The sequence below is a fragment of the Schistocerca serialis genome, chromosome 4 (genome assembly GCF_023864345.2).
Source record: "Schistocerca serialis cubense isolate TAMUIC-IGC-003099 chromosome 4, iqSchSeri2.2, whole genome shotgun sequence".
NCBI lineage: Eukaryota > Metazoa > Arthropoda > Insecta > Orthoptera > Acrididae > Schistocerca > Schistocerca serialis.
In genome coordinates, this window is record NC_064641.1 from 751533417 (window position 1) to 751548914 (window position 15498).

The window sequence follows — 15498 nt, forward strand, 5'->3', positions numbered from 1 at the left end:
CTTAGAAAGAATATTTAAAATTCAGGAAAGAGCAGTGACATGTACAGCCAAAATACCATAAAGGCAAACTAAGGCAAAATTTTGTAGATTATAATATAATAACGGTATACTCACTATCTCAGAGCATTATGGCAGTGAGGGTGAATGATAAGCACCTCCTACATAAATGCGTACATGACCATGCAAAAAGAGGAAACGAAAATCCTACACAAGATGACAAACTGACAAGTGAAGCCTCCGGGGTTTCTCAACAAAATTCTAAAGTTAATTAAGGAAGTGAGGAAATTGAATGTATTTAAAATCGCTTAAAAGTTTATCTTACAGAGAAATGTTTATCCAGTTTGGTATTACCTATCAGATTAAATATTAGCGGTTATATTATCACAGAAAATATGTAATAACCTCTAATGAGTCTAAAAAACGTAATCTTGTTTTCTTTACTGTACATTGGTTGTATACATAGAAAACTGTATGACACATCCTTCCCTCTCAGCTGAAAATTATCCGCTCTAGCCCATGGGGAATGAATGAACTAACAAACAAACACACACACACACACACACACACACACACACACACACACACAAGGCAATGAATGAATGAATGAATGAATAAGCACACACTTTGCGTGTGTTTTGATCTCACCTGAGTTACAACAGATGATCCAATCCTCATTTTATTGTTCCATTGCCCGAGCTGATTGGTGGCCGGGGACGAAGTTGCTGACTCGGGCAAGGCAGGGAAAACTTCATCGTAAGTGTAAGCTGGCTCGTACGCGGCTTCCTCCTCCATCACTGCTTGCTGCATTTGTGGGTTGTCCTGATTCGCGCCAAGTCGTTACAGTAACACTACAAATGGATGGAATCATGTAAGATGCGCGAATGTTCTGATATGCCATAATAACATTATTTACACAAATGCCTGATAACATGAGAAAATATAGTCTTTCTGTTAAAAACAACGGTGTCCGAGGTACCTTGGTCTACGATATTTAAAGTACCTTATGGAAACATTCAGCACATGCTACAACGAAAAATAATTAAACAAACAATATAATGTAAAACATGCATCGTAATAATTTGGAGTATTACTAAATAATAGGCACAACATGTGTTGTTGCTTCTGCCAAGCGGTGCAACGGCGCATGTTTGTCAGCAGTCGACGTGTCACTATGTTCTACGATTCACTGACATGGTAATTACTTACTGTACTGTAATCCAGAAAATCCGTCCTAAATGAGCCTAAAATACATTCCCTTCTCCAGTTTGCCTTGGGGTCTACCTGAAACAATAGAAAATATAAACAAAATTAACAATCATGTGTTCAACGCGCTGTGTGTATTTCGGTAAGCAACACACCACACGCGCACCCACCGACGTCCAAGAACAAAATGAGCCACGATGAAGCGCATGCGTTATAGAGCGCAGTTGCGTAAGACAGTGATAATAGAACGAGAAGTAATGACACATTAAATATGACATAGGAAACAGCATGTAATTACAAACTGCACGTTAGTATTTAATAATTAAAATATGACTTCGAAGAATAATAAATTTCGAAGATCGAAAATACCGTGTTATTGTAAGTAAATGGTGCTCAGTTTCAGAACATCGCAAAGGATGCTGCTCGGTACAACAAAAGCCAGAAAGACTAATTTACGTTTTATCGGACAGTGCGCCCCTACTCGTTTTCGTATTTCCTTTCCTATCTTTCTCGCTCTGTCGTTATTACTGCACCGAAATGAAAGTTAATTACATAAATGTGATTTTCCAGAATATGGTGTCCCTGATAGAGAAAGACAGGAAGAGTTAGTAAGACTCAAGAAAGAAAATGAAAAATTCGCGAGCAGTAGACTTTCACACTTTCAGTCCAATTTTTATTAAAAGGTAAACGTGAGATCGATGTGCTAAGTCTCGTGACAAAATGGTGTGCACATCTACAACAGTTCGAGACTCTACTTGAAAAACTGTTTTCAGTTGCGGCGCCGATGTAGCTACGTTGAATTTTATACGCATCTCATAACAGCGCGTAAAACTCGTACAAACAATAGCAATAATCATCTCTATAATGCGTGGAAAAAAAGTCCAACAGAATCTTTAAAAAAATGTTAGTTATTATAGAGATATGACTACTGCAAATAATAACTGCGGTACTTAGCTTTATATTTGGATAAATACATTATTAATTTAAATTTCATAATAAAAGTGCACAGAAAATAAGTTATTTATTCAGAATCATAGTATGTAGTTCTGATGAGATTGCGAAGTATGGAAGATGCGTAACTGCGCAATCCAAGCTGACGCTCGGGGCGGTGGCTGATGGGAGCTATCACAATGTCATTCACCGTTTACAGTCACTACCGATCACTGTAGGCTTTTCTTGAGAGCAGAGCCGTATGGTAACTACTGTATTATGACATCTCAACGCCAGTGAATGCAGTAGTACTATTCACGCAATCCACGCTTATATTTGGCGCGGTGGCTGATGGGAGCGATTATAAAGTCAATTACCCTTTACAGTCGTTCTCATCACCCACCGCGCCGAATGTGAGCATTGATTGCGTGTATAGTATTACTGTACTGATTACCGATAAGATGTCATAGTACAATAGTTACTAGAAGGACTCTGATCTTAAGAAAAACCTGCAGTATATGGTAGTTGAGAAACGAAGTGCAGAATCGCGTTTGAAAGAACTCAAGTGTGAAGGTGGTCACAGGTATCCAACGAGGTTCTTCATATACGCCAATTTGATGTTCGTCAGGGAACACTGAAATGGAGTTAAGCTTAACTCTGAAACATGTAAAACTACATTTCCAATGTAGCAAATGTCAGCCACATTGAAGAATAAATTTAAAGATTTACATGTGCAAAAAAAAAAAAAAACTTTAATCACATTTTGATTTAAACTAAGGCACTGTTGTGATTGAGTGCACTCTCACTTACTCTGTTTTCTTGGTGACTGATATACGCACCTAGTAGTATCTTAACTTATTAGTATCCTTGTAGGATCTTTACCACATTTTTATAGATACTTTCACTGTGTAAGGATCAGAGGAACAAAACTTCGTTTAAGTGATTTTACAGGAGAAATTAAAAAAGTATGTTAACATGTAAATTTCGGGTTTCAGTGATGTACCTGTAATACAAACTTTATTCAGAAATCTCCATAGCACTAAATAATGCGCTTAAAAAGCTCTCAGATGATGATTAAAGATAGTCCTTACTGGTTCACAGTCATATATTGTTTAATAGCGCTAAGAAGATAATTCATTATGATCCTAAGTTAATCAACCTAAATATAAATATTACATTTTTGACTAACAGATTTGTCTGAGAAAATATAGTACAAAAATTAATTTCCACATTAAAAACGTATCAATCCCGTTAAAATAAAAGCATATTATTAGATATTAGTACAGATATTACCACCGACTGTTCACTTTCTCACTAACCTTGTCACAACCATAGCCACTGCGATCTGAATCTCCAGGTTTCTCTTCTTGAAGAGTTTTGTAAAATGTGTTATACGGATCCTTGATAATGCTGGCGCAGCAATGATCCTTGAACTCTTTCATTTTCTCTTCCTGAAGATTTAATGCTCCATGGTATTTCAGTTCCCATTGGAAAACTATATAGGAATGTTGGGATTTTTTAGAAACTGGCAAACTTTTTAAATGTTTATCATGGAAATATTTGAAACAGATGTGATTAATATCACTTCAGCCTTATTAAAGCTGTATCACCTTAAGCGATTGTACTGATTTTTTTCACCATCAATTTTCGTATTTTCTAACCATTCTTTCTGCTTATATCGAATTCTAGGAAGTCCTCCTGGCCTCTTACAGCCATTTCATACAGCCGTTGTTTCGAAGCAGTATGAACAACTTTATACCACCCTGAAGAGTCATAGATATTAACACTTTTTACAGCCCCCTGTTTATTGGCATCGACTGAATCACACTCCATTAAAGAGTGGCAAGGCTCAAAGAAACACTGCTGTATCACAGGAATGCTCAAGAGTTTGTACAACATGAATAAACATGGTGCGCATATTGACATTCTGGTTTTGCCCACACCAGGTCTCAGAGGACAAAACAACTGGATCACCATCTGAAATCTTCTGTGGTTATTGAAATACACATTATGCAACTTAAATTAACCCATGTTTAGTCACACATTCATGCCACAAGTAATTTTTAGCCCTGCTTAGACCCACTCTTTTATATCATTTTCTTAGATCTTCTTTTTTCTTCTTCTCTTTAGGTGTTCTGAGTTGCGGTCTGTCTCTGTCTATTGATTTTCTTTGGAAGATTTTGAAAGTGATAGCAGTGGCCATATACATTTTTTCTAGGTACATGACAGCTTAGGTTAAACTCTGTACTGAATATTTCTCTGTAAAGCCAATATTCTTCAGCAGTAACCTGTTTCTCTTCGCAAAGTGTCATATATAGTTCATGCATTATTTATTTGTATGCGCGTATCTCCTGGTAAGAACTGTCACACAGTGCACTGTCGGCGGTAATGTGATGGAACAGTAACAAACCATTTTATATGGTTCATTATTCTCTGATTTGCCTCCTCTGGTCGCCTTATACTGGTCCATGGCAACCTCTCTTGTCAGCAGTCAAAATCGTGTTGCTGCTGTCTCTTTTCTTCTGTGTATTGAACAAATGTTTCTGGTATGTTAAAATGGCTAAGGGAAAACCCTAGTCACACTTTCAGGGGAACATAATTCTTTGTCGCTCCTCCTCAAGACTGTGTACATGAAGAATGTGACATTGCTTTAAGCACTTCCTTAATAAGTTCAGGTAAACCCTGTCGGTGCTTTTTTATATCTTTCATCACTAAGAAGCCACTGAACATCCCTCTCGCTTCAGTCTCACTTTCTAGACGTTTGCAGTACTTTCTTGAACATTTGGAGCAATCCTTTTTTGCTCAAATGTGCTGTCTAGCATTTCTCTCTTAGCAGGTGATGTGTATGCATTTCCCTACTACCTATTCATGTTTTTTATATTACTTCTCCACTTGTCTTTGTTCTCACTTATTTTTCGTCCCAACTCCATTTTCTCTGTGAGATTGCTGAGGTTTTTTATTATTAGAATCAACATTCCGTGAATTTACTTCTTCCTGGTGCATGTTCATTAACGCCTCAAAACCTTTGCCCAGATAAACTGAAGAATCAGACTGAATAGCTGATTTGCTGGTGAATGGGGGCTTATGCAATTTATCTCCTCTGTGACATTGTCTGGAAAGAAGACAATTATACAGTTTTATTGATGTTATTGACTTATCTAGCAACTCTGAATTTCACACCGTTCCACTGGATTATGAAACTCATAATATGCCATAATTGTGACCAAATCTACTGTTTTTCCCAAAGACAAATGTGGCCATAATTCTACCTAAATGCAGTTCTCTTTCAGTACACAGGACAATAGTGCATAAGTGCAGGAAAACGATATTATGCAAGACAAACTGATAATGACCTCTGTGGGGTTAAAAAGTATTTCCAAATTTACTTCATAAAGTGAGGACTCATAAAACATAAGTTCAGATACGTTTTGCTGATCCCAAAATTAAGATACAGTACTTCAAGATAGAAGAACTTAAGTGCCAATACAGCTTCTTCCTGGTTCTACAGCCCTTGATGGAACTTGACCTGCTCTAGGACATCGTTCTATTCATTCCTGTCCAGCGTCTTGCGTCTCCATCCTCTTACATGAATAATTTTTAAATCTTCTTGTATGTCATCCAAATATCGAAGTCTTGGTCTTCCCCTGCTTCATTGTCTCACTGGGTTTTGAAGAAGTACCATTTTTGTTTGGTACTCATGTTACATGCAAAAAACATGACTGACGTATTTCAAATGGTGTACTGTAATGGGCTTTATGATTTCAATATCTTTTTATAATCTGTAAAGTTCAAAATTATATCGTCTGCACTATGTTCCATCTTCATTAGTTGCCCTGTGAATGAACAAGCCCAGAGCTTTGGACGACAACTGGCCACTGCACATCGACCACCATATCCTGCACAATGTATACTCTCTTTATGCAGGCTGTATTTACCAATCGTAGGGGAGAAGATCCGTTCCTGCCCTACCTTACCATTCACATCTAATATCACCATTTTTATTTAATGTTTTGGACATTGTCGATATACTTTCTCCAGTTTCTCATAGAAGATTCCCTTTTGTTCTGCTGTCTTCTCCTTGGCAGCAGCATGTGTATACAGCTGGCTGTAGTTAAAGAATTTCCCATTTATTAGCATGTAACACATCCTTGGACTTATTCCTTTAAATCCTGTGGCTAGCTGCTCAGTGCTTTGGTTGACTTTAACTCCCACACCAAATATGTGCTCAATATTGTGGCCACTATAGTACATAGTACACTGCTGTTTCTGGGAGGTACAATGTCCAATAGATCTTATCTCTTGCAAGGCCATGATATTCACTTTGTATGTTTTCACTATTTCGATCAGGCTTCCAAGCACTCACATTCCATGACCCATGTCTCCTCTCCTACTCAATTCTGTGTCTCAGGTCCAAGTTGGTGAACCCCGGGAACATGAGCAGCCATGTGGAAGATTCGGTACCCAATCCAAGTGGCAAACAGGGTCAGGGCAGATGACAGAGATAGAAATGGTCCTCCACAGAATAGGGGGTTGGGTTATAGGCTAACAACCGATACCTGGAAAAAGCCTTGTTACAAGAGCTCAAGGAAATACAGATGGATGGATCCTAAGACAAAGACATAGTGACCAATACATCAGCTTGTCTCTAAAATGAACTTGCAACTTGTAGATACACAGTGCCTTATTCTCGCCAGAAGAAGAGATACGAATAGCTTGTTTTCAAACAAAACAGAGCTGATTGCTGTGAGAATATATGTTAAAAAAGCCAAAAATCTCGTATTTGGAGAATTGTTCCTCTAACTCTCTTATGACGCTTTTATGAAATTAAATATTTTGGTGAAAGACTGGAATCGACACAGACCTCATGTCACAAATGCAGGCTCAAATCGTAACTTTTCTTAATTGTAGGAGAATATAACATGAGCAATACAGAAGTGTTTAGTAAAGGGTATTTGATAATGATTAAAATAAAAAGACGTAGGAGTTGAATTTTACATTTTCATTTTTTAAAAGAAAATTTGCTCTCCCATAGTCAACATATCAGCCTTTGTATAGAAGCTGCTTACAAAGGCCGATTTTACTATGCAATCTAATGAAAAAGTTATTTAAATCATATAACCAAGGGCGATCATGTAGACATGTCTGTATCATGGATAAAACAGGAGAGAGAGATTATGTGTGTATACTATGGGCTACTGAGAGGAAAAAATTAGATGAGTATTGAAAAGGTTGAAACTGGAAATCGATAAAAGACAGAGTTATTGTCTCTTTACTTGCTGCTAATTGATTATTGTCTTTGACTGCTAGTAGATTAGTCCATTTATATCAACATTAGAGGTGAAGAGGATATTACAGCCTCAAGCCCCACAAAGGTGTGGTAACTTTTACAATTTTATACAAGCAGCACAGTTTGCTTTTATGGTGACAATGTTTATAGTGATAGCTATAGCTATCACCACTGGGGCATCAACAAAGTAGATTCCATGTATTCCTGACTCCACACCCAATACTAACTGCACATCTGCAGGAAGTGGGTGGCAGTGGCAGCTGACGAACCTCAGGCCAAGATGGGCTGGTGTTGATGTCCCGGTGCCAGTGCTTCTTACTCAAGTGGTTTGGCAGTGACCCTGCTATCAGCACATTCCAGCTGCCCCACACCGCAGTGTCAGGTGGTGGCACCTCTGCTGTTCTATCTGTGGCAGAGCAAGCCAGTACTCAGTCCAGCAGTACTTGTCAGTGTTGCTGAGGTTTGAGCCCCAGAAAGTGGTGTTCGGCAGTGTCGTACCAAAGTGCTTGGGACTGAGAGGACCACTATTTAAATCCCAGTCCATCGAGCCTATAGATGGAGCCCCTTATGGGATGGCAGAAGAGCATTGGGGCCTCACAGCAGGATCTAAAACACAACAAATACTGGTTCAAAGCCCAGCTATAACATGCCCATCCTAGCCAGATGGCTATATTTTATACATGACAAGGCAGGTCTTGTTGCAACTGTGGTCATTTTCATAGCCTGCCAAGCCCCCTCAAAACGTTTCGAGCGGTGATGATTGCCACAGCACTCTCATTGTGGCTGCAGATCCACTGGTTTGACATAATGCTAACAGCTGAACCAGTGTGTGTTGGGAAGTGTCTGGATTGCAGCATCTGGCGCTGGCTTAAGTCTATGTCGATGCACCCTTCCACTCTTGGAATAATTTGGCCCACCAATTGCTGAGTTGATCAAGTCTGACCGAAACAGAGTTGTTGATACATTTACAATGTTATCTTTTCGATATTTGCAATGAAAACTCAAGTCTGGAGTACAAACTGTAGGTTATCTGATTTATGACTGTACTCTTAGTTCTCTACTTTATATTTGCACAATTCACACCATTTCACATCCATCACTATGTCTTAATTAGTGACTGAGCCCCATGGATGTGAAATGGTGTGGTTCATCTCACTTTAACTGTCATTCATGTCTTAACTTGTGCCAAAACTACTAGTATGGAACCACAGCTTAAAGGATGGTAACAGTAAAATCTGGCAACTCTATGCTGGAGATAGCAATAAACAATGCCTACTGTCAGCAAGATTGTGAATGCAACCGATAGGGTACTTCCTACTTTGGTGATTCAGTGCTGACATTCGGTATGGTATTTTTTCACTTGTCCAAGCAGATATTCCACCGATTCACAGTTATTCTGAATGGCCAGCGTCTGGTCCAGGGAGGCGATAAGGCTTAGGTCTAGGGTGTCATGTAGATAGATTAGATTTTGTTAGGGTGAAATTTCGAAGGGAAAGCCAGTAAGTAAAGTAGGGAGCAGGTGATGTAGCAGGATTGTTGGTTCTGGAGATGACGGTGGATAACTGGAAGGCTGAACCAGAAATATCACAACTAGTGCCACTGATCAACAGTCCTTGGCTCTGCAGCTCTAATAGCTGTGTGCTAATAAAGTGATATTGGTGATAGCAGGTACAGATGAATAATGGTATCTGTTACTGAAAAGAGTCAATGTGATCCTACTTTTTGTATTACCTCCCTAGGGAACTGAAATGCAGGTTTCTTGGTTTGGAACAGGTTGAGGACTGGTGACCTTGCTACTGTATGCAGTAGTTTTATGGGGCAGATGCCAACTCGCTCAGCCTGGCACTGCAGAAACTCCAAAGAGGAGAGCAGTGCGTGGGACTTCCTGTCTGGTGCTACCAGAAGTATTCTGTGTAGTGTCAGATATACATTCTTCTTCAGATACCCCAAATGAGCAAACTGACTCGTTAACAACACCCTTCAGGAAAGTATAAGAAAACTTGAAGCTAAATACAAGACCAACAATCCCACATGGCAATGTACTTCCTATTACAAGTACATACTGGACAGAAAATTACTTCTATACAAACCACTAGTACTAAGACAGGCACACAATTCATTAAATAATTAACACATTATATTACATAGCAGCAGTTTTTCCTAATAGACCAAATTAAACACACCAAGTTTCTACCGTCATCACAACACTGCAAACAGAATTTTACCTGAAAGTTCCACTAACCTAAATGAAATTTCTCCTTATGCTCACTTGTAATCCTCTTGCATAAATTCAACACAAACGTAGCTATCGTATATACAAACAAATATCTATAGTAGCTAACAAAAAAAAAACAGATAAAATTATATATGTGTGGTGTCTGTGCTTTCAGATGTGTTTGAAAGAACAGACACTATTTATGGTTTGTGGCCATATGTACACGCAATATAAGTGAAACACAACATCAACCACAACTGGCATTGAAATAAACACAATGGCAATAAGTGAAAATTTGTGCAAAACTGAGACCTGAACCCAGATTTTCTGCTTCACATGAGGGGTCACCTTAGCCACTTTGGCTATCTGAACATGCTTCCTATCCAGCCCAAATTCTCCTGAGCTAGTGGCACATTACATAGGTAACATCCACTGTCTCTCATAGCAGCTTCACCTGATTCCTACAAGAATTTGGACATAGTGTGCATTCCTATTGAAAGTATAGTGAATGGCTGTCAGTTATGTGTATATATATATATATATATATATATATATATATATATATATATATATATATATATATGTGTGTGTGTGTGTGTGTGTGTGTGTGTGTGTGTGTGTGTGTGTGTGTGTGTGTGTTCTTCAGCTTGTTCCTTATAATCATTTATTTATAATAAATTAACAGAGCATCATTTGAAGTAACATATTGGTTCGAAAAATATTGTAACCAAGAGAGTGGACTCGCTTGAAGTAGATATTACTACAGAACAGTCAATACTGTAAAGATGTTTTTTGTATCAGTAGATATAAGAATGATAACTTTTTGCTTTAGTCATTGGGAGTAAATATTATGCTGAAGTGCAAATACAAAATTGATTTGTACCTTTAGAGATTTAAAGCTACCCTAGACCTCTTAGAGGTCGACTTTTTTTTTACTTTCTAAAGGAGCCTATGCTCTTCCACAGGATTCAATCTATCTCCATACCAAATTTCATGGACATAGGTTTGGCAGTTTACTCTTGAAAAAGAATTACATAAGCATTGTATTATCGCACTGAATCGCATTATGCAGAACATGCCAAACAATGAAAGCATTTTTACAAATATGGTAAAGCTCAAAAATTCAAAGAGTAAACAGCCTTTCCAAAAAGCAAATATTTTTCACTAATTCACACACTGTAACTCACTTCACTAAATATCTTGTACCATACACACTCTAAAGTAGCCTCTGTTCTTACTCAAGCTGTCTCCACACAAAATTTCATCAAAATCGGTTCAATGGTTTGGTCATGAAAACATAAGACAAACACATTTCCACATTTACTGTATTAGTATGGATTGCTGAATGCTATAATGAGACTCCTACCACATGTTTGAACAAAATTACATCACTTTACAAAGTATTTATTTAACTGAAGATTAAGCCCATTATTTTGTCATGATGCTAATTATTCATGTACATATGGGTACCTATGTAGAAAATTAAATAACTACCACATAACTCACATGCACAAGTATTCTGCAAGTATCTATTGTAACTTAAATCATAACTAATTTAACATTCAAGAAATAACAATGTAAATTCTAAACTGCAAATAAATACTCTTTGCTGAAACAAAGCTTCTTTCTTTGTTTCTTGTTATGTCTTTGTGCACACTGACAGAAGTCACCCCTCCCTTTTTCTTTGAACTGAATGCTTCTGGAATATTGTGGTACTGGTACTTAACTTGTCAGCCTGCCCTCGTGACGATTGGCGGGGCTGTTTGTGTCATGACAGCCGCTGGTGGATTGGTATTGGCCTCCTGTGTCTCTTGGTTAGTGCAGTGTCATTCGATATTGAAGATTTGCTGCAGGCTGGCAGAAAACTGCCGGAACTGTATGCTGACGTTCCTCCCTGTGGAGGTAGGCAAGTTTTAATCGCTCTACTGAGGCTGCTTCATGCTATTCCTTTTGATCTATTATGAAAGTGTTCTTTCCTTTTTCCAGCGTTTTGTATGGAACCTCTTGAGGTAGACAGGTTTTACTAACTCTGCTGAGACCATTTCATGCCTTCCATTTTGATCAATCATGAAGGTGTTCTTTCCTTTTGACAGTTCTGTATGGTCCAGTATGTGATGAATGTAACAGTGGCCACGCATTGTCGTCATTGAGCCAGACATGCAATGTTGCAAACAGCTCTTTGTGAACAATAACTTCCAGTCGTTTGAACTCATTCATTACTTCTGTTGGGGTCAGTCGAAATGTTGCCAGTACAGTAAGTTCTCATTGTACCCATAACTGCTTGCCATAGAGCAGATGCACATTGAAGATCCTTGTTTACGGCTGTTTGTAGGTTCAGCAATATCAGTGGCATAGCGACCATTCACATTGATAAGTTGCACATTAGCAGCGCCTTTAGAGTGTGATATAAGTGTCTCCACCATCCTATTAACGGCGGGATGGTGGCTGGTGGTGCGAAACTGGTTACAGTCACATAGTCGAAGGGTCTCCTGAAATAACTTCCACTCGAACTGACGTCCATGGTCATTTGTAATGGTCTGAGAAACACCAAATTTCGAAAATCTTTTAACAGCATCTTTGTCACCATCTCTGTGGAGATGTCTGGTATGGGAATAGCTTCAGGCCACCTCGTGAACGATTGACTTCCATGAGTAAATAGCAACACTGTCTGAACATTGTCAACATGTATATGTGAAAACCTTGGCATCGGTGTTGGGAACTGCGCCATTGTTGGGAAGGTGTGATGGCTGACTTCGTTGTGCTGACATTCCAGGCAGGAGTGTGCCTAATTTCCATAGTATTCCTGGCAATACCATCCTGCTTGCAACTACTTTAACCATTGCTCTGACACCAGGATGAGCTAGATTATGTAAATCTTAGAACACTACGTATCAATGTTCATGGGGATGAATAGGTTTTGTTTGTCCTGCACTGCATTGCACCAAATGCCCATGGTACAATATGAAATTGGAAGCCATCTCCATAGCAAAGTTGTGTACTCACAGTGAAGAAAGTTGCATTGCATTGTGTCCTTTTGTTGTTTCGCTCTACTTCATTCCACGGGACTGTATGCGGACTAGCACAGTTTTGTGATAAGCAGTCTGCAACAATATTACGAGCGCCCAAAATGTGATGCACTTCAGCTGTAAATTGTGCAATATATTCCACCCGCCTACTCTGCTGCAGTGATCCATTGTCTACTGCACGTTGGAAAAACTAGAGAGCGGTTTGTCATCGGTACAGGTGTAAAATGTCTGCCATCCACTGTTGACTGAAAATACTTGACTTCCTCGTAAATCGCCAGCAACTCACAGTCGATAGCACTCCAATTCCTTTTAGTGTCACAAGATTCCAAGAACAAAATGTGAGCAGTTTCCAATGGCCATCCATCTTCTACAGCAGTGCTGCTCCCATAGTGTTTTGGCTCATGTCCAAGCATCAGAGCCAGTGGTGTGTTAATGTGTGGCTGATCCAACTATGCCACTTGTGCTAAACATTGTTTGACCTTATAAAGTGCCTCTTCACTCGGCAGGGGCCAAGCTACCTTCCAGCTACCAGATGTATATTTACTTGAAAGCAGCGGTTTCTATTTTGAGCCAGTCCAGGAATGTGTCGCCAGTAGTAATTGATCACCGCTAAAAAATTGCGGAGCCGTTTGTAGGCTGCCAGTAAAGGTACATCTTGCACAGCTGTGACTCCCGGAAGTGGTGAGAAGCTTGCTGCCATGACTAAGTGTTGTAAAAATTGAACCTCTGGCTTACCAAACCACAATTTATTTCATTAATAACTAAACTGCGCTGCCGGCTGGTGTGACCGATCGGTTCTATGTACTTCATTCTGTAACCGCGAGACTGCTACAGTCACAGGTTCGAATCCTGCCTTGCGCATGGATGTGTGTGATGTCCTTAGGTTAGTTAGGTTTAAATAGTTCTAAGTTCTAGGGGACTGATGACCTCAGCTGTTAAGTCCCAGCCACTCGGGATTAGCCGAGCGGTCTAAGGTGCTGCAGTCATGGACTGTGCGGTTGGTCCCGGCGGAGGTTCGAGTCCTCCCTCGGGCATGTATGTGTGTGTTTGTCCTTAGGATAATTTAGGTTAAATAGTGTGTAAGCTTAGGGACTGATGACCTTATCAGTTAAGTCCCATAAGATTTCACACACATTTGAACATTTTTTTGTTAAGTCTCATAGTGCTCAGAGCCATCTGAACCATATACTGCACTCTTGCTGGAGCTGAAAAAGTTGTCTTAGGTACATTACATGTTCTTCTACCACAGAAGATAATAATGAGGATATCGTCCACGTTACGAAATAGGAATGTCAAACCTCACAGCACATCACGCAAAAAAACGTTACCACATTTATGCAGCATTTTGCAACCCCAAAGGTATTAAACTGTATTGAAAAAGGCTGAAAGGTGTTATTACCGCAGTTTTCTGCACATCCTCTGGTGCCATCAGCATTCGTTAATATGTCTTTTTACAATCAAGGCAGGAAACTTACAGCTCGCAACATTTGAGATGGCGATCCATTGCCTGTCTGCTCCTCGTCAAAGGCTTTTTGCAGCCAAATCTCTGGCAACTGAATATGACGCCACACAAGCATTTCCTTTACTGAGGAGTAACAACATTAATCTAGAATATCTTCCATTTCCTCTATGACCACTTCTTCTAAATGCGCTACAGTTATATATTTGTCTTCGTCCTCGCGCTCTCCATGTTGATGGAAGTTGCACCCTATATACTTGAACCACGTCTGTGGACGATAAAATAATAATGTCGTGTGACTAGGGCCTGCCGTCGGGTAGACGGTTCGCCGGGTGCAAGTCTTTTGATTTGACGCCACTTCGGCGACTTGCGCGTCGATGGGGATGAAATGATGATGATTAGGACAACACAACACCCAGTCCCTGAGCGGAGAAAATCCCCGACCCAACCGGGAATCGAACCTGGGCCCTTAGGACTGACATTCTGTCGCGCTGACCACTCAGCTACTGGGGGCGGACTGTGGACGATTATGCAATAATAGTGGAAGTTTGATGTAACCCAGTCGAATGGTGCCATACATCTCTTGCTGACTGCTGTTGACTACTGCTCGTTGCTGCACAGTTGGTGACCTTAACTTCCGTTTCTGTCGAAGGCGGTGCTGTGTCTGTCGTTATCGTGTACGAGAAAAAGATTTTCAGTCCCAAATCTCTTCTTCAGCATATCACTTCGGGTTCACCAGTATGGGTCATTACGAGGCAAATGAAATAACTACCACCAAATCGCTTCCAAAAGTATTCTACAAATCTTTATTGTAACTTAAATCGTAACTAACCCAACACCCAAGAAAAAAATGTATAAATTCTAAATTGCTGATAAATGCTCTTTGCTGAACCAAAGATTCTTTCTCCATCCCCTGGTTCTGTCAGTTTGCACAGTTGCTGATTTCGCCACATACACTAACAAACGATTCAAGACGTGTACAGTCTAATCAAAGAGAGCAGAGTGAGAGTAGATCCACCTACCAGCAGTTTCTGAAGTTCTTAGGTTATGGTGAGGGATGCTACATCGTGTAAAACAGCTAAACAGCTTTTAATTTTTCTCATTTACACGTAAGCTGACATGACAGTGTGCAAGCAGGGTGCTTCCACAAGTAAACTGGCTTAAGGCCAATTGGCACTGGCTGTCACATCACGTCAAAACATACCACAATGCATACAAAACGGCGAATTACACACGGGCCATCAATGGACCGTCATGTCACTTCAAAATTTCTCGGGAAGAAATTTTTCTAACATTAGAAGTTAACCTAATTTCACCACGCTCAATCTGGTCATTCAAGTCCGCTGTGGCCGTTCTAGGTCATTCAAAGAAAATCTGC

The 15498-nt window shown here is 39.7% G+C and overlaps 1 protein-coding gene across 1 annotated transcript in view; it reads right to left on the reverse strand.

Moving 5' to 3' along the window:
• LOC126473286 (vigilin) overlaps positions 1–1361 on the reverse strand; it is a 91690-nt gene extending 90329 nt beyond the window's left edge. Inside the window, exons 1-2 of the mRNA XM_050100243.1 lie at positions 1207–1361; positions 646–848 (exon numbers count right to left, since the gene is read on the reverse strand). Of these exons, the coding sequence (XP_049956200.1) occupies positions 646–807 (162 nt within the window). The 5' untranslated portion in view covers positions 808–848; positions 1207–1361. The remainder of the gene's footprint in view (positions 1–645; positions 849–1206) is intronic.
• Positions 1362–15498: the final 14137 nt, after the last annotated feature.